The sequence below is a fragment of the Molothrus ater genome, chromosome 5 (genome assembly GCF_012460135.2).
Source record: "Molothrus ater isolate BHLD 08-10-18 breed brown headed cowbird chromosome 5, BPBGC_Mater_1.1, whole genome shotgun sequence".
Lineage (NCBI taxonomy): Eukaryota > Metazoa > Chordata > Aves > Passeriformes > Icteridae > Molothrus > Molothrus ater.
Window position 1 is genome coordinate 3898386 of NC_050482.2, and position 26894 is coordinate 3925279.

The window sequence follows — 26894 nt, forward strand, 5'->3', positions numbered from 1 at the left end:
GTACTGCCCTCTGGTTCAAAACCCCCCTTTAACACCACTGCAGTCATAAGAGCTGTTTCCATTTCCCTGCATTTGCTCACCTACTTCCCAGCTTGCTCTGCTTTACCATGAGGTGGGACTGCTGCATTTAGCATCTGATAGAAAGAAAACTGAGCGAGAAATCAGGAGAACATCCACTGGGAGAAGCCAGATCCGGACTTCAAAACAATTTCACTAAAAAAGTGCTGTAAATCCTGTTAAGTTTTTTTTTTTTACCATGATATGGAAAACTTACCAAAAGTACTTCATGTAGGAATTTCTGATCTCACAACTATAAAAAGACTGGAAGATCCAACAGAATTGTTTACAAGTAGAAGAAATGGAGGTTTTTCTTATGGAACAGACCACAGGGGAGTTGGATCAGCAGAGCTCACTGAACATCTCTCATCCAGAAAGTACACAGATCAGGACAACATGTAGGCAGTGCCTCCACTAACTTGAAAGGCAGAGAAGATCCTGTAAATAGGTACTGGAGCAGAGATTTTTATTAAAAAACAGTGAAATGTAAAACCATGAGCTCACAGACCTCAGGACTTGTTTGAGAGATTTATTACTTCATAACCATATCTGTTATAACAACCAACACATTATTACCGTATTCCTGGAGTTTTGGAATTGGAGGAAAATGAATCCAGTTTAGTTGTCAATGAATGAGCAGTGGAAATAGACAGCTCCTCTGCCAGCTATGTCCCACCTGCACAGCCCATTATCAGCTCTCCCAGCTGAGTGTCCCTCTGCATTTGCCTTCCAGGGGAGCAAGAGCCCTTCACTGAAATCCTGCCACCATGCTGGGGCTGCTGCTGCTGCTGCAGGTGTTGGCCAGCTGCCTCTGGCTGGGACACAGCGAGGTGGTGAACTCCTTTACAAGTTGTCCTCAGTTCTTCTATGCACAGAATCCCCCAAATAATGCCCTGAATCCAAGGAACCCAGCCTGGATCTGTCAGCGCTTCAGGAACTCGTATCACTATGCCACCCTGTACGACAGAGACAAGAGGATTCCAGTGTACTCTGCTTACATCTACCAGCCTGGACCAGGCAGCAGATCTAATTCGTGGTATGCTGAGCCTCAGGTGAGTGTCTCTCTTACAGCACATCACCCTCCAGCCACTGAGAGATGAGCTGCAGCATTCAACCCAACTTTTCTATTTCCTCCCACTTCCCTTACACACATGCACACATGTACACGTGGACACACTGGACAAGATTCTTGTAATTGAACTTCAAACACCTGCACCACATGGTTCCTCTGATGCACCTGAGACATCAGCAGGAGCATGAGATGAATCACATCCCAAAGGTGCCCAGCTCTCTGCCTTCACCTGACAGGAACAGCAAATCCCATTACTTGGCATGACATGACAAAGTCAAATGCTTCCCCTGCCTGTGCCCTGCTGTGCTGGGTGCCCAAGTGATGGGGAAAAGGCATCCAGGAGAGGCTAAACTTGAGGGACCAACAGTCCTGCTGGGATCTGATCCCCACTTTGCCCTGAGCAGTTCTGCATCCCTGGCAGAGCTTATCTGCTCCCAGTGAAGAGTTAAACAGGCTCTGCGGTTGGTGTGATAGAAACGACGGGAAATTCAGAAGGGGGTGAGATGTCCCAGGGACAAAGCCTGGAGGGAAAAGGCACTGGAGATGTGAGGGCCTGGTTAACTGTGCAGGGATTTCTGGAGTGACATTTCTGGCACTGCAACGTGAGGAGCATCAGTGTTGGTCCAGTCACAAGGGTGTGATCTCCATCCATGGGCAGTGACCCCTGAGCACCTTTGGCTCAGGCTTGGTCCAGAAGGATCCAGCAGACAGACAGAACTGCACAAGCTCTAGAGGAGACAAATCTCCTTCAAGACAAACTTCAGTAAGACAGGCCAGGCCAATTAAGGAACAGAAGAACAACAAATTCTGGACCTTTCTAGGAGCAGTATAGGAGGAGAGTTTTTGGTGAAAATGTGCAAGATCATAATGTCCCATTCCAGAGGAAGGCTAAATATGCTTCCCTAAAAATGAACAAGAAGTGTTGAAGTTATGAAAAAAATAACCATTTGTACTTGTTACTCACATGAACATGAGGAACTAATTTGGTCTTGCACCACTGCAGCCTCCTCGTTAGGGAGGGATAAAAACTTCTGTCTTTTTGTAGAATCATAGAATCATAGAGTGGTTTCTGTTGAAAGGAACCTTAAATATCATCTCGATCCAAACCCCCCGCATGGGACAGACCACATGCCACCAGGCCAGCATGCTCCAAACCCCTCACTGGCCTTATGTTCCTAGACCCTGGACACAGGATACCTGAAAAACCTTGGATTTTGGTCACTTTCTCCAGAGGCATTTTTGGAGTATTTAGTTTTCAGAGGAGTCTTTTTGGATTACAGCCTCCTCTGAAAAGCTGATGTTTTTTATTTTCATATCAATGATGCTGCAGAAAATTCTCCCTGGCCCAGATCAGCTCTGAGACACATTCCCAGCACTGCTGGAACAGATCTCATTCACAGTGAGATCTTTTTGCTTACTGAGCAAAACTGTTCCTCCTTGAATGAACTGTAGCCCTCCCAGGGAAACCTCAGCTCCAGGACTGATTTTCTGACAGATCTCCCTGTGTATGGGGTTACAGGAGGCAACCTCTGGTGTTCCAGGACTGGGGTACACCTGTAGCAACCCCACATAAAATCACAGAATCACAGTGTGGTGTGAGGGGATCCAGGGAGAGCCCAGGGCAGATTTGGGCTGTGGAGGCAGGAGGAAAGGGAAGTAGATTTGGCAGGGGAGGTGAATCACCAAAGTCACCTTTCAATCCTAGGAGTGGGAAATGCTCCTTGTCTTGTGCATCCAACCATGCTCCCAGCACGGGCTGCAGGCTGGATCACAAAGGTCACAAGTCAAACTGAGAGCAGTAGAGCAGTCATATTCTGAGCTGCTTGCTCTTTAAAGCTTTTGTGTTCATGCAGGAGGGCCATGTGTATGATTTCTCTCAGATTCCTACATTTTCATACACTGAGACGACAAAAAATGGAATCTTGCCCATCAGAGACTTCTGCTCCAGGATAATCTGTTTAATTCTATGCATCCTCAGTACTGACACCTTTTCCCCTTCTTACCCTGTCAAGCTGATCAACCCAGCTTATTCCAGGGATATAGATACAGAGATGTCCATCCGTAATCGATACAAGATCACTCTACAGCAAATTGGCCAGAGTCAGGCTATCAACCAAGACTACAACAATCTCCAGGGTTTGGACCGTGGTCATTTGAGCCCCAGTGGCCACCAAAGTGGCAACAACAGCAAGTGGGCTACCTTCACCCTCACCAACATAGTGCCCCAGAACAGCACACTCAACAAGGGCCAGTGGAAAGACTACGAGAATCAAACGATGGCTCAGAATACCCAGGGCTGTACAACGACCTACGTGATCACGGGTGCTGTGCCTGGGAACACCTACATCTCCAATAACAGGGTTAATGTGCCCAGCCACATCTGGTCGGCTGCCTGCTGCCAGACCAACGCCAGCAGGAGGACTTGGGCGGTCATTGCTGGAAACAACATGAACCGGGTGCAGAACCTCACAAGGGCACAACTGGAGGCCAACTTGACACAGCTCTATGGGAGGGGACAGGTTTCTCTGTTCCACAGTGCCTGTCCCCCCTAACAAACCTCATATCCTGTGTGTAAAAGGCTCATGAGCTTTTCCCACATGCCATTAGAATCACAGAATTCTTTGTGTTTTATGGGACTTCAAAGATCATCTTGTTCCATCCCTTTCCTTTTGCAGGGACACCTTCCACTACACCAGGTTGCTCCAAGCCCCATCCAACCTGGCCTTGAACACTTCCAGGGATGGCACAGCCACAGCTTCTCTGCTCACCCTGTGACAGGGCCTCACCACCCCCTCAGTATAGAATTTCTCCCTAACATCTCGTGTAACCCTGCCCTTTGTCAGTGTGAAACCATTCCCTCTTGTCCTGTCACTCCATGCCCTTGTCCAAAAGCCCTCTCCAGATCTCTTGGTGAACTTCTAGGTAGTGGAAGGGGATTGAACTTCTCTCCACAGCCTTTTCTTGTCAAGGCTGAACACACTCAGCTATCTCAGCCTGTCTCCAGAACAGAGATGTTCTAGACCTTGAAACATCTTCGTGGCCTCCACTGGACTCCACTCCAGTATAATTTTAGTCCTTCTCTTGTTGTGGGCACCAGACCTGGACACAGCACTCCAGGTGCAAGGACAAGATTCTGGAAAACCTGCTCTAGATGACCCTCCTTGACCAAGGATATGGACTAGAAGATTTTGAGTGGTCCCTCCCACACTCAACAATTCAGTGATAACGTGATCCTGAGACATGCTTTTGTTTGCTTGCTTTTGAAACTGTACCTTGAGAGCAGCACCTGTGGTATCAGACATGCAGGATGAGGCATTAGATATAAAGGAAGCTTTGAGCAGCCAAAGATAAACTTCTGTGATGTACTGTTTGGATACCTTAATTCTCTGCCCTGCTTCTGAAGCTTTTCTGCAAAATTACAGGGAACTGATTTGGGGAAATGTGTTCAATATATTCAATGTATTCAATGTATTCAATGTCATAATCAAAAGATCATCACAGGACAGATCATTTACTTCTTGAGTAGTTCACAATAAAAATTATTTGCTGCAGTGCTGGTTTGCAGGGTCATCTCATGTATAAACCACAAGTTCCTTCTTGCTGAAATTTCTACTACCAATAATGTCACAGTTCCCCAGACATCAGTGCTATTTGAGGCTGAAAGACATCCCAGTACCTCGGGGGCTGCCTCTGATTTGCTCACTCACCTCTGCACACTGGCTGGGGCTTGAGACCACACTCGTCCTCATTCCTGCTCATCCCATGTCCACTGCTTCAGCTTTCCAGGCTCTGGAACTATGAGTGATTGACCAACCCCATGAATCCCACCTCCATCACCTCCTTGGGCTGTCCTGGGGACTGTTACCCCTGGCAGTACCCAGAAATGTCCTGTCCTCCACAGCAAGCTTGTGAAATACTTGGGAAGCCAAAAAGAAGAAGGAATCAGTTTCACAGAATTACCGAATGATGGAATTCAAGGTTGAAATAGACCTTGAAGGTCATCCTGTCACACCATCCCCTCAGAACTACCACTGTAAACCTTAAACCACTAATCCATATCACCCAGTGCCAAATCCAAATGCCTCTGAAACACCTCCAGGGATGGTGACTCCAGCACCTCTCTGGGCAACCTTTTCCACTGTCTCACAACATGACAGTTAAAAGTGTTTTTTCTGACATCTAATATGAATTTCCCCTGTCTCATCTTAAAGCCTTTTCCTCTAGTCCTCTCACTACTGGCATGGTAGAAGAGACCAATTTCAACCTCATTACAACCTCCTTTCAGGCAATTGTAGAGTGCCCTGAGCCTGCTCTCTTTGAAAAAAGATCTAATCCTAACATCTAATCTAGCTCTGCCTTCTGTCAGTTTAAAGCTGCTCCCTGTTGTCCTGTCACTCCAAACCTTTCTCAAAAGCTCCTCTCCATGTGAACCACTCTCAGGTACTGAAGGAGCTCTAAGGTCTCCCAGAGCCTTCTCAGCAGAAGGCTTTGCATGAATAAGGGTTCTTACAAAGCCTTTGCAATCAGGCAAGGGAAAATATGCAGCCTGACCCTACTAATTGTGTTCTGAGAGGCTGCAGAAGAGCAGACTGTGAACATCTGGGTGTACTCAGAGACAGGCCAGTCAGTCTAATGCCACAAGAGATGTTCTGCCAGGAACAGAAACACATGTAGGTCCCCGTTCATGGGGAATGAGGAAATGAACAGATCAGTCACCAGACCCAGTTATTTTCTCCTGACACATGATGCTGCAAGAACGTGGGAGAAATCCTGAGGAAATTGCAAATAGCAACTGCCACCCCACTTCAGGGTGGTCATGAACGAATCTCCTTGAATAATAACAGAAAACCTTTCTTTTCAGTGAAATTCCCTGTTTATGACAACGGGCAGATTTATGACCAGGTATACATTGCACTGGGACTCCTGAGGGATCAGCCAAGTGTTTCTCCAGGGAGAAGAAGAAAGGAATTCTTCAGCTGCCTGTTCTGAGACTCTGCTTCAAGGTAAGCTCCTGCTCCTTTCTCACCATTTACTCCAATATTTAAAGACTTCCCTGAGCTTTGAAATAAATATATATAGGCAAAGCCTAGATCAGAGTTGCTGAGTTCCAACATCTGCTCTCCAAGGAGCAAGGAGAGTTTATGCATACACTGAATTTTGCAGCTCTTTAACACTTTCTGTAAAGGAGGACAGAAGGAATGATTTGGGAAAGAAACTCAAGCCAAGTCACCTGGAAAATTAACACCAAACTGTTCAGTAAGAAGGAGGGGTGAGTTTATTGAGCACTTAAACTCCACCCATGACCTTGCAAGAGGCCTCCAGACAAACACAGGTGGCTGAACTCCTGGACAAACTCCCTCTAAACACTGTGGGAAATCTAACAACTCTGCCTACTTGGAGATCATATAGACACAGCCAGTCTGAGACTGCAGCAGAGGCATTTGAGACTCCTCTGCCACTTTGGGGCTCGAGCAGAATCCTGGGCCGCTCTTTCCCACGGTAGGCTGGTTTCTGTATATCTGATATTAAGTTAGACATTAAGTTAGTTAAATATATTTTAAGTATGTGAAGGGGGTCATACAAAAAGACTTTTCAGGAACTTCTCTACTTGATTTGGGGCAGCTTTGGGCATGTTCTGCAGAATACTGTAAAAAGTCACCATTTGTTGTTCCTGTTCTTAGTTTCCAGCTTACTGATCCAGGGTTGCTAAAGAGAAAAAGGACCAGATGTCTTGCATCAGAGCCAAGGGTATATGTAGCTTAATACCCCAATGTCAGCTGAGAGGCAGGACCCCAGGTGGATGATTTGGGGTTCAGTATTGGGTCTGAGTGTCTGTGTGAACCTGGATGGGGCCAGAGAGCTGTAGGAAGTGCAGCACTGCTGTTCGTGCCTGCCCAATGCCCCATGAGATTAAAGCCCAGCTCAGAATTGCAGGGGGCTGAGCAGAGTCCGTGCCCAGGTGCAGGTGTCTGCTGTGGGAAGGTGCTGAGAGCAGGAGGGAGTGAGAATGGCCTGAAACTGAGTCAGGGAAGATTTAAGCTGGATATCAGGAAGAAGTTTTTCACCCAGAGGGTGGTTGAGCCCTGAAACAGGCTCCCCTGGGAAGTGGTCACATCACCACACCTGCCTGAGTACAAAACGTGTTTGCACAAAACTGTCAGGAACATGGTTGGCTTTCTGGGGCTGTGCTGGGCAGGGCCAGAAGTTGGACCCAATGATCCTGATGAGTCCATTCCAACTCAGCATGTTCTGTGATTCTATGAGATCATGTTTGTAAGTTGGGGCTTCCCAGCCCTGTTTTGTCAAAGGGTTTTTTTCTCCAGGGCCAGTGCAAAGCTGAGCTTTGAGCTCAACTGAAATAGGCTGGAAAAGGTGACCTTGTCCCAGTGCCGTATCTCAGTTCCATGATAACTTTGCCATAAGAGCTATTTAGGCATTGGGTGAGTTTGGAACACCCCTCAGACAGACTATGCCCCCACCATTGCCTTCTCTGGGCACCTAAAACCTATTTTAGATTTCATCCTCTCATGTGGAAAAGGGAGATGTACTCAAACCTTCAGTGTGTGTTCAGTCTGTTACTGCCACATGAAAGCCAAAACCCTTCTCAGCCTGTTGGTGTCCTGTGGTAGAGACCCTTCACTGACCAGTTCTCTGGGTTGGAGGGTTTGACTGACTTGTTCAGGGTCACACACCAACCAGAGAAAGCCCTCCTGGGTCTCCACACCTTTACCCACTGCCAGAAACTGCCAGTGCCCCTGGAGGACTCACTTTAACTCTTTACAGAATAACACTATTAATAAAACTGTGACAGGTTGAGGTTTGAGGCTTGCCAGTGAAAGTATCTGACAGCAAAGAGATATTCAAAGTGAGATGTTAATTCAGAACAACATACTAAGAAGCTTTAATCCCTAGCAAAAGCTGGCTTGAGGTAATCATTCAGCATGCTTAAAGTAGGATTCTTACCCAATAGGCATCTCTAAGGGAGGGAAGGCAGGTTCAGCCCATCAACTGACCCCAGAAGTTACAATGGAGTCTTCCATAACTTCTCTCCATTTTTAATTCACTTTTATACTATTTCTTTACATTTAGATGATGTTTGCATGTAGTCAAACATCTTTCTCAGTGAGAGGTTCTCATGCCTTGAGGGTGAATATCTCAGTAAAGTACCTGCAGTAACCTTGGGACGGGGATGTACATCAGTCCAAGGAGAGGAATTTTGCCATGGTTGCTGATTCAGCAGCAGGACATCTTCATTTGTCTCCCATGGTTTTCAGTTGTCACACAGATTATCAGCTAGAAAATGTCACCAAGGTGTCTCCTCTGCAAAGGTTTTGACAGAGCCTGGCCATGGTGTCTCCACTCCACCTGCTGTTTAGGCCCACCTTAGATTTAGTCCTCCTTGTGTGTGGGAGGCCAGGTATGCTGACTGTGTTTCATCCAGGGAAGAGCAACTGTATTTTCTCCTGTAACACTATCCTTTTATCCCCAGTCATCTCCCTGCACAACCCCACAGCACTGATGATTTTTCCAAATCCAGAGGACAGAAGTTACCCTCTCCTTGGTCTCTCATAGTCCCCTCTGCATTTGCCTTCCAGGGGAGCGCAAGAGCCCTTCACTGAAATCCTGCCACCATGCTGGGGCTGCTGCTGCTGCTGCAGGTGTTGGCCAGCTGCCTCTGGCTGGGACACAGCGAGGTGGTCAAGTCCTTTGAAACTTCATGTCCTCAGTTTTTTTTCCGGGAGATCCCCCCGAATGATGCCCTGGAGCCACAGAAACCAGCCTGGATCTGTCAGCGCTACAAGAACCAGTATTACTTTGCCACCCTGTATGACAGGAAGATGCGTATTCCTGTCTACTCTGCTTACATCTACCAGCCTGGACCGGGAAAAAGACCTAAAATTTGGCTGGTTGAGCCCCAGGTGAGTGTCTCTCTTACAGCACATCACCCTCCAGTCATTAAAAGCAATATTAAAATAACCATTTCTATTTTGTTCCAACCCACTATACAATACAAATGGACACACTGGACAGGATTCTCTTCACTGAACTTCAAACATCTTCATCACATGATTCCTCTGATGCATCTGAGACATCAGCAGGAACATGAGATGAATCACATCCCAAAGGTGCCCAGCTCTCTGCCTTCACCTGACAGGAACAGCAAATCCCATTACTTGGCATGACATGACAAAGTCAAATGCTTCCCTTGCCTGTGCCCTGCTGTGCTGGGTGCCCAAGTGATGGGGAAAAGGCATCCAGGAGAGGCTAAACTTGAGGGACCAACAGTCCTGCTGGGATCTGATCCCCACTTTGCCCTGAGCAGTTCTGCATCCCTGGCAGAGCTTATCTGCTCCCAGTGAAGAGTCAAGCAGGCTTTGTGAGTGGTGTGATAGAAGAGAGGAGAAACTCAGAAGGAGGTGAGATGTCCCAGGGACAAAGCCTGGAGGGAAAAGACACTGGAGATGAGAGGGTCAGGTTAACTGTGCAGGGATTTCTGGAGTGACATTTCTGGCACTGCAACGTGAGGAGCATCAGTGTTGGTCCAGTCACAAGGGTGTGACCTCCATCCATGGGCAGTGACCCCTGAGCACCTTTGGCTCAGGCTTGGTCCAGAAGGATCCAGGAGACAGACAGAACTCCAAAACCAACAGAGATCTCCCAGATGTCCTTCAGTCAAACTTCAGAACTTTAGAAAACAGGCCAAGGCAATAATAGGCACAAAAAGAGGAAATTAATGTCATTGCTAAGGACAGAGGGGCAGGAATGATTTAGGTGAAAATGAACCACAGAAGAAACCCATATACAGTGTTCCAAAGGAAAGCTAAATATAATGCACTAAATGTGAAATTAATTTCTGAAACAAACAAAAAAAAATGCAGTTTGATTGCACTTTGAGTTCCTCATAGGAATTCAAACAACTAATCTGGTATTGTACCATATCAGGGGCAGACAAAAAAACAGGATCTTGACTCTCAGAGACTTCTGCTCTAGGGAAATCTGTTCAGTTATGCTCATCCCCAGTACTAACACCTTTTTCTCTTTATTTCCTGTCAAGCTGATTGGCCCAGCTTATCCCAAAACTATGGAAAAAGAGTGGACAGTCTTAAATCAATACAATGTCACCTTGGAGAAACTCAGCCAGAGCCAGGCTATCCTTCATGACTACAAGAACCTGACCGGTTTGAACAGGGGCCATTTGAACCCTAATGGCCACCACGATGACTACAGCAGCAGGGTGGCCACCTTCACCCTCACCAACATAGTGCCCCAGGATGAGAAACTCAACGGCGGCGCCTGGAACAACTACGAGCAGCAAACGATGATCAGGAGAACCCAGGGCTGTAAAACCACCTATGTCATTGTGGGTGCTGTGCCTGGGAACAACTACATTGCCAAGGGGAGGGTTAATAAACCCAGCCACCTCTGGTCAGCTGCCTGCTGCGTGGTGGACAACAACTACATAAAGGCTTGGGCGGTCATCGCTGAGAACGACAGGAACCAGGTTGAGCTCCTCACACTGGGGGAGCTGGAGGACATGTTAACTGAGCTCTATGGGAGGGGACAGGTTTCCCTGTTTGACAGTGACTGTCCCCGAGAATAAGCCTCACATCCTAGCTGGAACAGGCTCAGGAGCTTTTGCCATATGTCACAGAATCACAGAAAGGTTTCGGTTTCAAGGAATTTCAAAGACCATCCCTGTAGTCTCAGTCTCAGCTCCTGAGCCATGGGCAGGGACACCTTCCACTATCCTTGGTGGCTCCAAGCCCTGTCCTGGGCTAGTAAGTTTCTTTGTTATGAAATTGTGGTGTTATAAGTTCAAATTTGTTTGTTCCAGTTGTCCCCCATACATATTGGCTTGTCCCTGAGCAATGTCCACCCATTCCCCTGTCCATCTTCCTAAAGACCAACCCCTTATTCCAGAATCTTCCCTGCCACTCAGGGAGACCCTGCCCTCCTCCTTTGTCCATCACAGAAATCCCACCTTTGTTTCCAGAAACTTCTGTGTCCATCCTGGATCCCTGGAATGCCTATTGGTCTGCTTGGCCTGCTCTCCTCCCCTGTTGTGTCCCACTGGATGCCATGATGTACACCCCACCTTGTGCCCCCCCCAGGTGTCTCACCATTGGTCCAAGTTTGTATCCTCCCCATGTTCCCTCCCCCATACTTATGATGCTGTTACCCTGTTGGAACTGTCACTTGTTCCTGGATCCTGTCAGATTGAAGCCTTTTGAGAACCTATACAACTGATCCGTCTTTTTTCCTTCACTCTGGAGTCCTTGACTCAGGATTCTAGCAGCAGCTGCACAGAGAAGCTTTGCTGCCTCTGAGGGTGAGGCAGCCCTGCTTTACTGACACCCAGAGTGGGGCAGACAGGGAGCAGCCACTCTTGGCACGGGCCAGGAGCTTGGGCTAGCTGTGGTCATCTCCAAGTGGTCAGCCTGTGTCACTGTCCAACCTGGCTTTGAACACTTCAGGGATGGAGCAGTCACAACTCTCTTGGACAACCTATGCCAGGGCCTCACTATTCTCACAGTAAAGAATTTCTTCTTAACATTTAATTTGACCCTGTCTGCTTTCAATTTAAATCCATTCCCTCTTGTCCTGTCACTCCATACCATGGTCCAAAGTCCTTTTCCCATTTAAAACCATTTAGATACTATAAGGTGTCCAAATTCTCCCAAGAGTCCTTTCTCCAGGCTCCCTCACCTTCAGCTCTCTCACTCTCTCTCCAGAGCAGATGTGCTCCAGGTCTTGGAGCATCTTTGTGGCCTCCTCTGGACCCCACTCCAACAGCTTTGCCACCTTCTTCTGTTGTGGATCCCAGAGCTGGAGGCAGCCCTGCAGGTGAGGACTTACCAGAGCAGAATAGAGGGGGACAAATGGACTGTAGAAGGGAGCAAGACGACCCAAGGCTCCCAAAGATCTCTGATTCATTTCCAGGGAGGTCTAAGAGAGCAGACTTCACATGATATTTATGTTACATTAGGAAGTGAGAAACCTGTTTTCAGGTCAGGAAAATTCATATATAAAAGGATACCCTCTGCCACTTGCTTATAGAGTAGTTTAGGGACTAACATAACAATTTCCATGGCAAGTGTGTAATTTACTAATAAAACTTTGTGGAATTTTACATATCTTCTGATTTTTGTTGTTCCTTTTGACCATGGACATTTAGGGATCTTGGGGGGAGTCCCTTTTCCTTGAAAATGGTTTTGTGGGCAAATGGGAGCTTCAGGCAAAGGTTAATAGAGAAACTTTCCTGTTGAGTCATGAGCTGCAGAAAGGACTCCCTGGCTTGGTAAACTCCTTCTCAGGGAACTGGATCCAATCTTAGCCCCAGATTTTGTCAATTGTTTCCATCTAGAGGATTATATAGATGTAATTGAAACTTTATACAACTTGTCCCATAGGTTTGAGGATTGCAAATTATGCATATTTATGTAATTATATATGATTTAGGATTATAATGATAAGGCAAAAATATGTTAATCGGAATTATTTTTTAGTTCACAGTATGGAAGCTATAGCTATTAGTATAATATTGTGCACTATGAAGCAATATGGAAGCAAATATATTAAAGCAGTTATATTAAAACCAGCAAAAACAATTAAATAGAGATCATGACCATGATTAAATCATGACCATGATTAAATCTCGTTGGCTCAGCCTTCAGATGTGATCTTGAGAGGCATCTCCACTCCAAGGAGGAATCTCCACACACACACTCCAGGAGGGTGTGTGCCGGGTGTGCAAGAGCTAAAGAGAGCAAAAGCCAGTCTCTACTTCACATCAACAACGATGTTCAGACACTTCCTGGGAAGCAGGGCACAATTCCTCTAGAAGGCCAGCATTGAAAACTCACAACACACCCCTCCTTCATTCTCTCTCCCTCAGCTTATATATCTAAGCTGAAGTCATATGGTATGAAATATCCCTTTGGCTAATTTAGGTCAGCTGGCCTAGTTGTGTCCCCTCCCAGGATCTTGCCCACTCCCATCCTCTTTGATGGGGGAAGGAATGTCAGAGGGACGGTGTTGCTTTGCAGTAGCCAAAACACTGGTCTCTTATCAATACTGTCCAGCTACCAGCACAGCAATGCAAGGCCTCTGACCTTCACCTTGCTCAGTCCCAACACAGGCATTCACAATAAAGTTTATTTGCTGCAGTGCTGGATTGCAGAGTCACCTCAACTATAAACCACAAGTTGCTTCCCACTGAAATTTCCACCAGCAGAAAAGTCACAGTGCCCATCCTCGCAGGAGGTTCAGTGTCCAAACACAACCAGAGGATGCCATAACACCTGCAAAAGTGTCAGCATCACACTCCACATACTTCTACAACAACTGAGGATGAAAAAGTGAGTCAGGGTGCCAACAGGTCACACAAGATATCCCCATGGCTCCTGCAATGAGACTGTAACTTTGATGTCCTTACTCTTGATCCTTTGTGGGTGGGGTCCTGTGCAACAGAGTCCAATGGGTTCTGTGAGTTGAGGATTATGTGGGGTTGCCCCACTTTTCCCCTGGGAGGGATTTTACACTGGGTCATGCAGCACTGTGGAGTTGGAGTGACACTTTGGGGATATTTGATGGTTTATGGCCCCTTCTAATGATGTGACCACTGTTGGGCCCTATCAGAAAAGAGGAATTTGCCACACCTCCAGCAGATCTGCTTCTTTTCGGCCTTCTTCTCCCTCATTCTGGCTAAACCCCAGTTGGTTAAAGACATCAGTCCCAGGTTAACAGAGACAAAAGAAACCACAGGATTCAACCAGTTTCTTTAAACCAACTTTGGTCTAACACATTTCTTCTGGATACTTCTGGTTGTAACAACCAACTCGTCATTCTATTATTCCTGGACTTCTGGAAACAGAAGAAAATGAGTCCAGTTTAGCTGTAAATGAATGAATGGTCATTGAAACGCAGAATATTTGGGGTTGGAAAGGACCTTAATGACCAGCTACATCCTTGCCCTCCCATAGGCAGGGACACCTTCCACTATCCCAGGTTGCTCCAAGCCCCAGCCAGCCTGGCCATGGACACTTGCAGGCATGGGGCAGGCTCAGCTTCTGTGGGCAACCTGTGCTGGGGCATCACCACCCCACAGTCACAAATACCTTCCTAATATCGAGTCTAAACCTTCACTCCTTCCATTCCAAGCCCTTTCAGCTTGTCCCAAAGGTGTGGTTTAACCCCAGGCAGCAGCCACGCCCCACGCAGCCGCTCCCTCCCTCCCCAACCACCGGGAGCAGGGAGAGAACTGGAAGGGGAAAAGCTGGAACACTCCTGGGTAGAGACAGAGACAGTTTAACAGGGAAATCAAAGGCTGTGAACACAAGCAAAGCACATCAAGGAATTCCTTCACCATTTCCCATGGATAGAAAGGTGTTCAGCCACCTCCAGGAGAGCAGGGCCCCTCACACTTACCTGGGAAGACAAAACCCAGCTACAAAACCCATCACTCCAAATGCCCCCTCCTTCCTCCTCCTTCCCCTCACTTTATATGCTCAGCATGATGTCCCATGCTCTGGAATATCCTCTGGTCAGTTGGGCTCACCTGTCCTGGCTGTGTCTCCTCCCAAGCTCCCAAGTACCCCCAGCCTCCTTGCCAGCCTGGCAGTACAAAAAGCACAAAAGGCCTTGGCCTGTGGAAGCTCTGCCCAGCAATACCAGAAACATCTCTGTGTTATCAACTCTGTGTTCAGCACAACTCCAAAACACAGCCCAACTCCTGCCACTGACAAAAACATTAACCCTGAACCCAGCACACCTATCAGCTCCAAACCCTTGTGCAAAGTCTGTCTGCAGCTCTCCTGTAGACTCCTAAATTACTGGCAGGTGCTCTGAGGTATCCCCAGAGCCTTCTCCTTCCCAGGCTGCTGGGATGGAGCTGTCACACAGCCATGGCAACCAGGCAAGAGAGTATGTGTAGCCTGGCCATGGGCATGATGTTCTGGGAGGCTGCAGAAGGACAGAGTGTGAATATCTGAGTGTATCAGAGTCAGGCCAGTCCATCCAATGTCCCCAGAGCTGTTCTGTGGGGAGCAGAAACACGTGTAGGTGCTGGAGCAGCAGCAGCTGCAGCTGCTGGGATTGAGGAAATGATCAAGGAAGCCACCAGACCCTGTTAGCTGACCCTGACATGCCATGCTGCAAGGCAGCAAATTTGGGAGAAATTCTGAGGAAACTAAAACAATGTCAACATCTTTCAGAGTGGGTGTGAACAAAATCCCTAAATAAAAATAGAAAACTTCTCTTTTCTCTGGAATTCACTGTTTACAAGAAAGGGCAACTTCATGACTGGGTGGATAGTTAACTGATCCTGACATACCATGCTGCAAATCAGCAACGTTGGGAGAAATTCTGGGGAAACTATGACAAACAACAGTCAGCACATTTCAGGGTGGGTGTGCACATACCCCCTGAATAAAAATAGAAAACTTCTCTATTCTGTAGAATTCCTTGTTTATAACAAGGGGCAAATTTTTGAAAGGGTATATATTGCAGGTGCACTCCTGATTCAAACACTGCTTTCTCCTGAGAGAAGACAGAAGGAACAGTTCAGCTGCCTGTTCTGAGACTCTGCTTGAAGGTAAGCCCCTTCTCCTTCCTCACCATTGATTCCAATATTAAAAATCTTTCCTGACTTTCTGGAATAAATATATATATGGACAAAGGCTAGGCTGGATTTGCTGAGCTCCAAGGAGCAATCAGTGCTTATATATGCACTTTAATTTTGCAGCCATTTAGTATTTTCTGTCAGTCAGGAGGGCAAGGACAGAAGGAAAGATTTGGGAAAGAAACTCAAGCCAACTTACCTGAAAATTAACATCAAACTGTTGAATAGGAAAGAAGGAGGAATTTATTGAGTACTAAAACTCCAGCCATGACCTTGCAAAAAGCCTCTGGACAAACACAGGGGTGGTCTGAACACCTGGGAAAATTTACTCTGAACCCTGCTTGAGAAATCCCCCAACTGCCTCTTCCTGGAGAGTATATAAACCTAGACAGTCTTGAGACTGCAGCAGAGGCATTTGAGACTCCTCTGCCACTTTGGGGCTGTGAGCAGAATCCTGTGCCACTCCTTCTCAAGGTAGGCTGTTTTCTATGAATCTGTTATATTAGAAATTACCTTAGTTAGATCTCTTTTAATCTCATGGAGTGGGTCATGCAGAAGGACTTTTCAGACCCTTCTCTGCTTGATTTGGGGCAGCTTTGGGCATGCTCAGCAGAGCACTGTAAAAAGTCCCGACTTGTAGTTGCAGTTCTCAGTTTCCAGCTCATTGGTCACCACATTCCTGATTCAGGGCTGGAAAAGAGAAAAAGGACCAGATATCTTGGGTCAGAGCAGAGCTGTGTGCAGCTCAGCATCCTGAATCCAGTGGAAATGGAGAGATGAGGGGCAGGGAGAAGACCAAGACAAGGGCAAAGGTGCAAGGTGACTTGTGAAGCCTTCAGCTGTCCTGAGCTCAGCCCCTTGCCAGCCCAAGGTGGGCTTTGTGCTTTAGAGGCTGTGGCAGCTTTGTCTGCCAGGAACCCTTTGAACTGCCTGTCCCAGCTGCCTTATTGCAAATGCTGATGATATTAAATCTCTCCAATGAATGTCTGGCTATGCAAGGGGAAGCATCCCTGCTCTCCCAAACCTGAGCTGCCTCTGAATGGAGACAAAGCCCCTCATGTGGCTGCCATGATCCCAGGGAGCTTTTCAGCAGTTTTCTCATAAAGGAATGACCTTACTGACTGCTGAAAATCACATCAGCACTGAGAAAGACAAAACAGGACAGGTTGCTGTCCAAGAAATTCCTGCCATGCTGCCTTTGCCTGTACAGGGAAATTAATCAGCAAAGCTGAAGATGGGCACCAGCAGGAATCCCAAGCAACCAGGGCAAGAGCTGCCCCTCAGGGCTTGCACTGCAGCAGCCATTGTGCTGATAAGATAGAGGTGTTATCCCTCATGCTTGCTGCTGCCATCTGATTGGCCCCTTCCTTTGCTCTCTGCATGTGTCTGCAAGTTCAGGGTCTGGGCCTGGATAACGTGGAAATGCAAGGTGAGCAGCAGGACAGCCATGGCCCAATGTCAGCTGAGAGGCAGCACCCCAGGTGGATGATTTGGGGTTCAGTATTGGGTCTGAGTGGAAGAGCTGAGTGTCTGTGGAAACCTGGATGGGGCCAGAGAGCTGCAGGAAGTGCAGCACTGCTGTTCTTTGCCTGCCCAATGCCCCATGAGATTAAAGCCCAGCTCAGAATTGCAGGGGGCTGAGCAGAGTCCATGCCCAGGTGCAGGTGTCTGCTGGGGGAAGGTGCTGAGAGCAGGAGGGAGGTGGGCAAAGGTGGCCTTGTCCCAGGGCTGTGCCTCAGTTACAAGATCACTTGGCTGTGAGAGCTGATTGCAGTCCTGCTGGCTTTGGCTCCTTCCTCCTACAGGCTGAGTGCTCCCACTGCTGCCTCCTCTGGGCACCTAAACCCGGTTTTAGGTTTCAGCCTTATTGCTCTTGTGATTTTTCCATATCACGCAGGAGGACAGAAATTACTCCTTTCCTGGTCTCTCATAATCCCCTCCTCTGCCAGCTCTGTCCCCCTGCACCAAAGGCTGCAGGCCATGACCTGCTGTCTCCCAGCTGAGTGTCCCTCTGCATTTGCCTTCCAGGGGAGCAAGAGCCCTTCACTGAAATCCTGCCACCATGCTGGGGCTGCTGCTGCTGCTGCTGCAGGTGTTGGCCAGCTGCCTCTGGCTGGGACACAGCGAGGTGGTCAAGTCCTTTGATAGTTGTCCTCAGTTCTTCTATGCGGGGACCATTCCAAATGATGCCCTGAACCCAAAGAACCCAGCCTGGATCTGTCAGCGCTTCAGGAACGCGTATCACTATGCCACCCTGTACGACAGAGACAGGAGGATTCCAGTGTACTCTGCTTACATCTACCACCCTGCTCCGGGCAAAAGACCTAAATCGTGGTTTGTTGAGCCTCAGGTGGGTGTCTCTCTTACACCACATCACATCACATCACATCACCCTCCAGCCATTCAGTGATGAGCTGTAGCATTTAAATGACCACTCCTATTTCCTTCTACCCCTCTAAACACACGCGAATGGACACACAGATGGGAATGTCCTCATTTTACTTCAAACACCTGCACCACATGGTTCCTGTGATGCACCTGAGACATCAGCAGGAGCATGAGATGAATCACATCCCAAAGGTGCCCAGCTCTCTGCCTTCACCTGACAGGAACAGCAAATCCCATTACTTGGCATGACATGACAAAGTCAAATGCTTCCCCTGCCTGTGCCCTGCTGTGCTGGGTGCCCAAGTGATGGGGAAAAGGCATCCAGGAGAGGCTAAACTTGAGGGACCAACAGTCCTGCTGGGATCTGATCCCCACTTTGCCCTGAGCTGTTCTGCATCCCTGACAGAGCTTGTCTGCTCCCAGTGAAGTGTTAAACAGGCTTTTTGACTGGTATTTGTGAAGAAATATGAGAAACTCAGAAGGGAGTGAGATGGCCCAGGGATAAAGCCTTGAGGGAAAAGGCACTTGATATGTGAGGGCCAGGTTAACTGTGCAGGGATTTCTGGAGTGACATTTCTGGCACTGCAACGTGAGGAGCATCAGTGATGGTCCAGTCACAAGGGTGTGACCTCCATCCATGGGCAGTGACCCCTGAGCACCTTTGGCTCAGGCTTGGTCCAGAGGGATCCAGCAGACAGACAGAACTGCACAAGCTCTAGAGCCCTCACAAATGTCCTTCAGACAAACTTCAGCAGAACAGGCCAGGCCAATTGCAGAAGAGAAAAAGAAGCAATTCCTGTCATTGGTAAGGACAGAGTGGCAGGACAGCATTGGGGGAAGGTGAGCCAGAGAAGGAAGCCCTACTCCAAAGGAAGGCTAAATATGTTTCTCTAAAGATGAACCAAATGTTGTTAAAGTTATGAAAAGAATCATCTTTTCATCTTATGCATAGGAGCTCAAGCAGCTAATCTGGTGTTGCACCACTGCAGCCTCCACATTCTCTCGTTTTGGAGAATCATAGAATGGTTTGTGTTGGAAGGAACCTTAAAGACCATCTCAGTCCAGCTCCCCTGCATGGGCCAGGCCACTTGCCATTAGACCAGCATGCTCCAAGGCCTATCCAACCTGCCATTTTCCTCCTGGACCTTGGACCCTGGCCTTCCAAAAACCCAGATTTTCTCCTGAGCCCTTTTTGGAGAATTTAGTTTCCCCAGGACTCTTTTGGGATTACAGGCTCCTCTCAGAGACTGATCATCTGTAACTTCTTTGCAGTGATGCTGCAGAAAATTCTCCCTGGCCCAGATCAGCTCTGAGACACATTCCTAGCACTGCTGGAACAGATTCCATTCACAGTGAGATCTTTTTGCTTACTGAGCAAAACTGTTCCTCCTTGAATGAACTGTAGCCCTCCCAGGGAAACCTCAGCTCCAGGACTGATTTATTGACACATCTCCCTGTGTATGGGGTTACGGGAGGCAACCTCAGTGTTCCAGGACTGGGGTACACCTGTAGCAACCTCACATAAAATCACAGAATCACAGTGTGGTGTGAGGGGATCCAGGGAGAGCCATGGGCAGATTTGCCCAGATTTGGGCAGATTTCCTCCTGGAGGCAGGAGGAAAGGGAAGCAGATTTGAATCACCAAAGTCACCTTTCAATCCTAGGAGTGGGAAATGCTCCTTGTCTTGTGCATCCAACCATGCTCCCAGCACGGGCTGCAGGCTGGATCACAAAGGTCACAAGTCAAACTGAGAGCAGTCCGAATCTGACCTACTTCCTCTTTAAAGCTTTTGTGTTCATGTGGGTTGGTCCATGTGTATGATTTCTCTCAGATTCATATATTTTCATACACTGCGATGAGAAAAAATGGGATCTTGACCCTCAGAGACTTCTCCTCCAGGGGAACTTGCTCCATTACTCCCATTCCCCATTCTAACACCTCTTTGTTTTTCCCTGTCCAGCTCACAGGTAAAAGTAATCTCAAAGAGATGGATTCAGAGGATCACCTCACAGACCAATACAACATCCCCTCAGCGGATATCAAAGAGAGCCAGGCTGTATGTGATGACTACAGAACACTGAAGGGTTTGGACCGTGGTCATTTGAGCCCCAGTGGCCATATGGATAACAATGAAAGTAAAATGGCCACCTTCACCCTGACCAACGTAGTGCCCCAGGACAGCGATCTCAACGATAGCCAGTGGAGGGTCTACGAGCATGCAAAAATGATTGCAAAGACCAAGGGCTGTACAACCACCTACGTGATCACGGGTGCTGTGCCTGGGAAGACTTCCGTGTCCAACGGGAGGGTGAACAGACCCAGCCACATCTGGTCAGCTGCCTGCTGTCTGGAGAGCACAAAGCCCATCAAGGCTTGGGGGGCCATTGCTGAGAATGACAAGAACCAGGTGGAGGAGCTCAGCCTGGGGAAGCTGGAGGACAAGTTGTCTGTCCTCTATGGTAAAGCGGTTACCTTGTTCAACAACGCCTGTCCCCGGCAATAAGCCTCACATTGTCATTAGAATAGGCTCGGTGGCTTTTCCCACAAGTCACAGAATCACAGAATCACAGAGTGGGTTGGTTTTGATGGGACCTTAAAGCCTTAAAGATCATCTCATTCTCACCTGCCTGCCATGGGCAGGGACACCTTCCACTACACCAGCTTGTTCCAAGCCCTCTCCAGCCTGGCCTTGAAGCCTTCCAGGGATGGGGCAGTCAAAACAGCTCTGGGTAACTTTTACTCATACCACAGCCTGCTCAGGGTGATTCACTTCTTTATAATATCCCATCTAACTCTGCCCTCCATCAGTGTGAAACCATTCCCTCTTGTCCTGTCCCTCCATACCCTTGTCCAAAGACCCTCTCCAGCCCTCTTGGAGATCCTTGAGGTACTGGACCCTCAGCAGTCTTGATCAGGCTGAACATCCCCAGCTCTCTCAGCCTCTCTCCAGAGCAGACCTGCTCCAGCCCTTGGAGCACCTTCATGGCCTCCACTGGACTCCACTCCAACAGCTTTGTATCCTTCTTGTGCTGTGGGCCCAGAGCTGGAGGCAGCAGTGCAGGTGGGGTCTGAGCAGAGCAGAGGAGAGGGGGACAAATGTCCTGGGCAGAGGCTGTGCTACTTCCTTCTCTGGTGTGTTTCCAGCTCTGTCCCTCAGGGCACCTCCTGCTCTGCTCAAAGGCACAAAGATGTGGGCAGAGCCTCCAGCTGCTTTGCTTTGCTGCCCATGTCAGGAGAGAGCTCTGAGGAACGAGTCCTCTCCTCCTCAGCTGGCCCCAAGAGTGTGCAGCTGACTTGTGCCTCACCTCCTTAGCAAAGCTGTGGCACCAGGGCGCCTCAGGGTGCCCAGAGATCCTGCCTGGAGATCTCCATGTCTGGAGATACCCAAAGCCCAACAATACATGATTCTGGACAACCTGCTCTAGCTGATCCTGCTGCAGCCTGGAGTCTGGACGAGAAGGTGCTGAGAAGTCCCTCCAAACCACAACAATTCAGTGATTCTGTGATCCTGGCACATGCTTTTGTTTGGTGGCTTTTGAAACTGCACCTTGAGAGCAGCAGCTGTTGTATCAGACAGGCAGGCTTTGGCATCAGATCCATAGAGAGCTTGGAGCAGCCAAAGCTGAATTGCTGTGCTGCACTCCTTGGACACCTTCATGCTCTGCTCTGCCTCTGAAGCTTTTCTGCAGCTTGATGGGAAACTGATTTGGGGAAATGTATTCAATGGTTGTCAAAGATCAATGTGTGGCCCATCATGGAGTTTGCAAGAGCTTACAATAAAAGGGATTTGCTGCAGTGCTGGATTTCAGTGTCATGTCTTCTATAAACCACAGGTTGCTTCCCACTGAAATTTCTACATCCACCCGTAAAGTCAGAGTGCCCAGAGCATCCCTGCAGGACATTGGGTGTGCAAATGCAATCAGAGGATGCCAGAACACCCAGACAAGTGTCAGCATCAGACACCAGTTATTCTCCTGTGAATGGCATGAACAAAGTGGGCCAGGCTGCCAACAGCTCATGCAAGCTGTGTCACTTTCAGAGGTGCCAGCTTGGGACTGGACATCTCAGCTCAGGAGCTGTTGTTCATTGTCCTGCTGGGTCTCACTGCTCAGCCAGGACCAACCTGTTTGGGGGCTGCACTCAGACACAGGTTCTGGTGGGTGTGCAGAGTGAGGCAGCCCCATGCAGGTGTCTCCAGGTGTGCTGGTGTCCCAGCTGTGACGGCAGCCAGCAGAGCTCCAGGCCTGCCTCAGCTGCATAAAGAGCTGCAGCCTGGGCCCCTGCAGCTGCCCTGAGCTTTGGAGAGCCCCACGGGGGCTGATGTGCTGCAGGATCCTGGGCAACAGGCACCCCCAGCTGGGCCAGCAGCCAGAGGCCAGGCCCATTCCCCAGGGGCAGCTCTGGGGGCTCTGCACAGCTGAGCACAGGCACCAGATGCCAGGGCAGACACGGGGCACGGCCTGGGAGCACCATGGAGTTCTGCTCCTCTTGCCTCCAGCTGCCATGGGCACAGCAGCAAGAGCCCTGCCTTGTGCCAGCGGGGCTGCACACACCCCTAGGAGAAGATCTTGCTTTTAGGAGAGCAAAGTGAGCACATCACTCTCACTACCTTTGCTGGACAGCTCCTGCCGTGCCAGGTCCTCTGCCTGGATGGATTTTTTCTGCTGGGATCAAATGCTGCCACAGCCCCTGCTGGGATGAAAGCATCAGAGTGATTTCAGGCTGAGGCCCCTCTGCAGACACCTCTGCTGTACCTCAGGCTATGGCTCCCTCTGACTTGCTCACCCACCTCTGCACACTGGCTGGGGCTTGGGACCACACTCATCCTCACCATTACTCGTGCCATGCCTCACTGCCCTTGATTTCCAGGCTCTGGAACCACTGGCTGCTTGACCAACTGTTGTGGTTTGACACTGGTCAAACACCAGGCACCCACAGAAGCTGCTCACTCAGCCTCCCCTGTCACAACTGGAAAGAGGAGAGAAAAAAATTAATAAAGTATTTATGAGTTGAGGTAAGGACTGGGAGTACACAGTCCCAAGGGCAAAGTTGTTCAAGTTAGAGATAGAACTTGAATTTGTTACTAATGAAATCAGAGGATAATGAGAAGTCAAATAGCCCTTTTAAAAACACCTTTTCTTCCCCCAGTCTTCCCCTCCTCCCCACCAACAGCACAGGGAGACAGAGTGAGTGGGGCTTGGTCAGTTCATCACCCAAGGTTCTCTTCCTATGCTCGGGGAGTGGAGTCCCTCCCCTTCTGCACCGTGGGGTCCCTTCCACAGGAGACAGTTCTCCTTGAACTTCTCCAGAGTGGCTCCACTCTCACTGGCAGCACTCCAACCAAAACTGCTGCAACAGGAGTCCCTCCAACAGGCACACAGTCCTCCCAAAACTTCTGTGGCATTCAGACCTTGGTGCCCGTGGTGCCTCCATTTCTGTTCCCTCCCATGTTCTCACCCCCTCCTCTTCTCTGGCTGGAATTGAAACTGCACACCCCACTTTGCTTTGATTTCCTTCGTAAATATTTTATTGCAGGGGTGTTAAAAAAATCTCTAATTGACCCAGCTGCGGCCAGCAGCATGTCCATCTACAGAGCCACCACAGATTGGGTCTGCTGGAAATGATGGAAGCTTCTAGCAGCTTCTCACAGAAGCAGCCTATGTGGTCCCCCAACTCCCAAAAACCCAGCTGTGCAAAAGCAACACACCAAGCCCATCAGTGCCACCTCTGTCAACTTCTCAGGCTCTTCCCAGGACCTTCAGCCCTGTCAGTAATCAGAAATGCCCTGCCATCCCCAGCAAGCTTGTGAAATACATGGGAAGCCCAAGAGAGAAAAGGATCAGCTTGGACTCTGCCTTATTTCATTCATGAGGACCATTGCTTTCCATCAGGTCTAGCAGTGGTGGCCACTGGGGAGGTGCCAGCTGCCTGGAGTTTGGCCATTGTGACACCCATGCACAAGAAGGGCTGGAAGGAGAACCTGGGGAATTACAGGTGTGTCCCTCTGACCTCGCTTCGCTGAAGGGTTTTGGAGCAGATTGTCCTGCAGTGTGATCACAGGGCACATCCAGGAGAACCAAGGCACCAGTCCCAGCCAGCCAGAAGGGCTTTAGGAAAGGCAGGTCCTGCCTAGTGAACTGTTAGAAGCCTGGATGCTGAGAATTTGAAACTTTCTGTGTTGAAAGCACAGCCCCTCCAGGGAATGCTGCATTTGACCTGAGGCCTTGGACAAGGCTTCCAGATTTGATTGATAGCCCTGAAATTGCAGGTGTGTAATTTGAATAGAAGTATGTAATAGCAAAGGTTGAAAAACTTAGGGTTTAACATTTTTGAATACAACAATATATATATAAAGCAAGAGGGAGGTCTTAGGGTGCTGGCTAGTTGTTCTTCACCTTCTTCTTCACATGGCTTTGGGTAGTTTTATGTAATTTATTAGAAAAGACTGCATTGTGGAATTTCAGACATTAGCTATTCAGTTAAAAGCAAAAATAATTTGGGTATCATTTCTCAATTGGATAGTTTAGGCTTAAAAGACTTGGTGGAGAAAGACAGTGGGCCATTTTGTAGCTTGCTAGTTGAATGCCACAGAACTCACACTTTGTAAGACTTTAACACAGAGAAGAATTAATAAAACTGAACAGCAAACATCAGAAACACTCTCTCCTGCTCCTTTCATCCTGATCCTAACAATAAAGAAAAGAAAATAAGAACACAATAGCAAACCTGATCTCCTTTGCTGACCAGATGACCGGCCCAGCGGATGAGGGGGGAGGCTGTGGAAGTGTCTGCCAGGACTTCACCAGAGCCTCTGGCACAGTCTCCCACAGCATTGTCCTGGAAAAGCTGCCAGCCCAGGCCTTGGAGAGGTGCTCTCCTGGCTGCCTCAGGAGCTGTCTGCATGTCCAGGCCCAGAGAGCCTTGGTGAACAGTGCCACATCCAGCTGGCGTCCGGCCACAAGCGCTGCCTCAGGGACCCGTGTGGGGCCCGGTCCCGTTGAAGATCTTTCCTGACGATCTGGATGAGGGATCCAGTGAACTCTCAGCAAGATCACGCATGATGGCAAGTTTGGTGGGAGACTCAGTTGCTGGAGGGCAGGAAGGCTCTGCAGAGGGATCTGGGCAGGCTGGATCCACGGGCCGAGGCCGCCTCTGCAGGCAGTGCAGAGCAAGGCCATGGAGCTGCTGAAGGCCCTGCAGGGAAAGGCCTGTGAGGAGCAGCTGAGGCAGCTGGGCTTCTTTAGCCCAGACATGGGGGCTCTGAGAGATCATTTCTCTCTGCAGCTCCCTGAAAAAGGGGGTGTAGCCAGGTGGGGCTCAGCCTTTTCTGCTGGACAGCCAGCGAGACAATGAGAGGGCAAGGCCTCAAGCTGCAGCAGGGGAGATTCTGGTGGCACATCAGGAGGAATTTCTTCACATAAAGGGTGATTCAAGATTGGAATGGACTGCCTGTGGATGTGGTGAAATCCCAGTTCCTGGAGACTGGATGTGGCACTCAGTGCCATGGTCCTCTTGAGCAGGTGGTGATTGCTCAAAGGTTGGACTCCATGATCCCAGAGGCCTCTCCCAACAGAAATATTTCTGTGCTTCTCCCAGGAAGCCAGCTTGGAGCTGAGCAGAGGGCTGCCCCAGCTCCACAAGCATGCTGCCAGGCACTTTTCATCTGGCATGGCCTCTGCTTTCTGCTGAGCCTGCTGTGACTGGGCAGTAGGGATGGAGCCCTTTGCTGAGCCCAGAGCTGCTCCATGCCCACGGTGAGGTGGGAAGCACCTGAGTTCCCTGGGAAGGTGCAGCTGCACTGCCATGGCAGGGTAATTTTGCAGTTTGCTCTGTGTCTGTCCATCTTTGGAGACAGCTCTGGACTCCCGTGTGTCACAGGGATTTTTGTCACTTGGGAAAAATTATTTTTGCTGGGAATTGTGAGGAGACATTGTGACCTAAAGCCACACCACTGCAAAGTGTTGGATCAGGCAGCTGGCTTAGATATTCCCCATTAACACCAAGGATTCACATCCTGTGGACTGAGCATGTTGCCATGTGCTGTCCCAAAAGAGAAGGAAAACAGGACATTCAAGACAATGGCATTTTCTAAACTCTGCTTGAGAGAGCAGCTGGGCAAAGATCCCTTGGTCCATCCAGGAAACAAACTTTCCTATTTGGCAACTTTTATTAGGCTACATTGTAAAGTTCCACCTCTGATTTCTGGGGAACTGCTTATCTGTTTTATATCTCTCTAGGTTGCTGTTACACTCCCTGCAATGAGGTCCTCACTTCCTGTACCTGGGCTAAATGTCCCTTGCTGATGGGCAACAGCACTTTGGCACAGGAATATCAGCCAAGAACCCCTGGGAGTCAGGTCTGGAGGTGTTCAGGAATGCTGCTGCACAAGTGCTGTGCCACACACATGACGATGCTGCAGAGAACATTCTGGACAACGTGCTCTAGCTGATCCTGCTGCAGCCTGGAGTCTGGACTAGAAGGTGCTGAGAAGTCCCTCCAGAACACAACAATTCAGTGATTCTGTGATCCTGGCACATGCTTTGGTTTGGTGGCTTTTGAAACTGCACCTTGAGAGCAGCAGCTGTTGTATCAGACAGGCAGGCTATGGCATCAGATCCATAGAGAGCTTGGAGCAGCCAAAGCTGTATTGCTGTGCTGCACTCCTTGGACACCTTCATGCTCTGCTCTGTTTCTGAAGCTTTTCTGCCGCTTGATGGGAAACTGATTTGGGGAAATGTATTCAATGGTTGTCAAAG

At 48.9% G+C, this 26894-nt stretch overlaps 3 protein-coding genes across 5 annotated transcripts; all 3 read left to right on the plus strand.

Moving 5' to 3' along the window:
- Positions 1-801: 801 nt before the first annotated feature.
- On the plus strand, positions 802-3681 carry LOC129046700 (endonuclease domain-containing 1 protein-like). The gene is made up of 2 exons (XM_054514831.1): positions 802-1109; positions 3142-3681. The coding sequence occupies exons 1-2, from the start codon at positions 825-827 to the stop codon at positions 3679-3681; spliced, it is 825 nt and encodes a 274-aa protein (XP_054370806.1). The 5' UTR covers positions 802-824.
- Positions 3682-6030: 2349 nt separating this feature from the next.
- Positions 6031-12260, plus strand: LOC118698312 (endonuclease domain-containing 1 protein-like). The gene is made up of 3 exons (XM_036401502.2): positions 6031-6132; positions 8725-9048; positions 10185-12260. The coding sequence occupies exons 2-3, from the start codon at positions 8761-8763 to the stop codon at positions 10728-10730; spliced, it is 834 nt and encodes a 277-aa protein (XP_036257395.1). The 5' UTR covers positions 6031-6132; positions 8725-8760; the 3' UTR covers positions 10731-12260.
- On the plus strand, positions 6037-21933 carry LOC118698315 (endonuclease domain-containing 1 protein-like). Of its 3 annotated transcripts, none has more exons than XM_036401505.2 (3): positions 6037-6132; positions 17778-18099; positions 20099-21933. In XM_036401505.2, exons 2-3 carry the CDS (start codon positions 17812-17814, stop codon positions 20639-20641), a joined length of 831 nt encoding a protein of 276 aa, XP_036257398.1. In that variant the 5' UTR covers positions 6037-6132; positions 17778-17811; the 3' UTR covers positions 20642-21933. The 3 variants fall into 3 exon arrangements, with proteins under 3 accessions (XP_036257398.1, XP_036257397.1, XP_036257399.1); XM_036401504.2 differs by lacking the exon at positions 6037-6132 and adding an exon at positions 15658-15722; XM_036401506.2 differs by lacking the exon at positions 6037-6132 and adding an exon at positions 16153-16223.
- The last annotated feature ends 4961 nt before the right edge of the window (positions 21934-26894 follow it).

Bases quoted from the DNA above. Each gene is read 5' to 3' on its own strand.
- LOC129046700 (XM_054514831.1), top strand. From the start codon at position 825: ATGCTGGGGCTGCTGCTGCTGCTGCAGGTGTTGGCCAGCTGCCTCTGG. The intron at 1,110-3,141 runs GTGAGTGTCTCT...TACCCTGTCAAG, and splicing joins CGTGGTATGCTGAGCCTCAG to CTGATCAACCCAGCTTATTC.
- LOC118698312 (XM_036401502.2), top strand. From the start codon at position 8,761: ATGCTGGGGCTGCTGCTGCTGCTGCAGGTGTTGGCCAGCTGCCTCTGG. The intron at 9,049-10,184 runs GTGAGTGTCTCT...TTTCCTGTCAAG, and splicing joins TTTGGCTGGTTGAGCCCCAG to CTGATTGGCCCAGCTTATCC.
- LOC118698315 (XM_036401505.2), top strand. From the start codon at position 17,812: ATGCTGGGGCTGCTGCTGCTGCTGCTGCAGGTGTTGGCCAGCTGCCTC. The intron at 18,100-20,098 runs GTGGGTGTCTCT...TTCCCTGTCCAG, and splicing joins CGTGGTTTGTTGAGCCTCAG to CTCACAGGTAAAAGTAATCT.